A 1,220-nucleotide genomic window follows, 5' to 3' on the forward strand; every position below is an offset into this window, starting at 1 on the left:
GNCATGCATAACGTCTGCAATCTGCGCACCTATTGCTGTGCAGTCTGAAGCTATGTGGCCATAATTTCGACATTTACGGCATTCAACTTCTGGGCATTGTGCGAATCGGTGGTCATCTTGGAGACAAATTGAACAAACCTTCTTCTGATTGTTGTGCATGACTCTAAAACTGCGGGAACCTTCCACCGTTTCGAAATTCATCGCCCATGGTAAAGACTTGATGGTAGGAGGGAATCTACATTTCACATACCTTGTCCCGTCTGTGCAGCTCTTGTTGTTTCGGTAGAATTTGCGTCTAATAGGACCACATACTTCAACAAAATTTTCCAACTTGTCAATTATAACCTGTTCTTCTATATACGTTGGTAGGTTTAGAATGGATACCACTACATACTTCGAGTACAGAATCTCTCCACATATGAATTTCTTGTCTACTTCTACTCCATCACAAATAATCGTTGCATTTTCAGCTGAGTCTACGGTAACTTCGATACAATCCGGATATCTAGGAACACATCCATAGCAATTTCCAAGTCCAATCCTCTCTTCGACTGCATCTATAAGTTTATCAACGTTAAATTCTTTCAAATTATTCACTCTATAAATAATAGTATTTTCCGGGTTATAAGTCCTCACTTTAGTTTTCATAGTATCATAAGCATCTATTTCCATCTTTAAGGTTAGGTATTCCACACAGGGAAGGCGAAGGGGTATATCCTCAGTCACCAGGGCCGAAGCCCCCACTTAAAATCCTTATAATATCCGACAAATTACACTTGAAAATCCATAATTTCCCTCTCAAACAAAGAAAATCAATGATTCGCTTGGTTGCACCCCGGAGCTCAGTAAAACACGTCTTCACTCATCGGGTGATTACTAATCCGCCAGGAATCCTAACCGCTAGACCATATCGGAGCGCTGAGTACCAGTCCATTTTTCACAGCCAGAAACCTACTTTCCATTGAGTGGTGCGAATTTTGAGTTCGCACCGTACGCGAGCATGGAAAAAGAGAGAAAAAGATATCTGTGCATCGACCGGGAATCGAACCCGGGTCACCCGCGTGGCAGGCGAGTATTCTACCACTAGACCACCGATGCGGACATCTTCGTAGGCTCTGGAACTAAAGAGAATCACGCATTGATGTAGAAATCGTGCAAATTGGGGAATGCAAGAAATAGAGGTACTCTGTTTCTTGGCGAATGTGAGAAGCCGATAAAAA

The 1,220-nt window shown here is 42.4% G+C and overlaps 1 protein-coding gene across 1 annotated transcript in view; it reads right to left on the reverse strand.

Annotated features, from left to right (window-relative positions):
* LOTGIDRAFT_175951 (hypothetical protein) overlaps positions 1-672 on the reverse strand; it is a gene marked incomplete at both ends in the record, with an annotated part of 28,998 nt that extends 28,326 nt beyond the window's left edge. The window contains one exon of the mRNA XM_009063572.1: positions 251-672. Coding sequence (XP_009061820.1) covers positions 251-672 — 422 coding nt within the window. The remainder of the gene's footprint in view (positions 1-250) is intronic.
* Positions 673-1,220: the final 548 nt, after the last annotated feature.

This window comes from Lottia gigantea (assembly GCF_000327385.1).
Source record: "Lottia gigantea unplaced genomic scaffold LOTGIsca_581, whole genome shotgun sequence".
NCBI lineage: Eukaryota > Metazoa > Mollusca > Gastropoda > Lottiidae > Lottia > Lottia gigantea.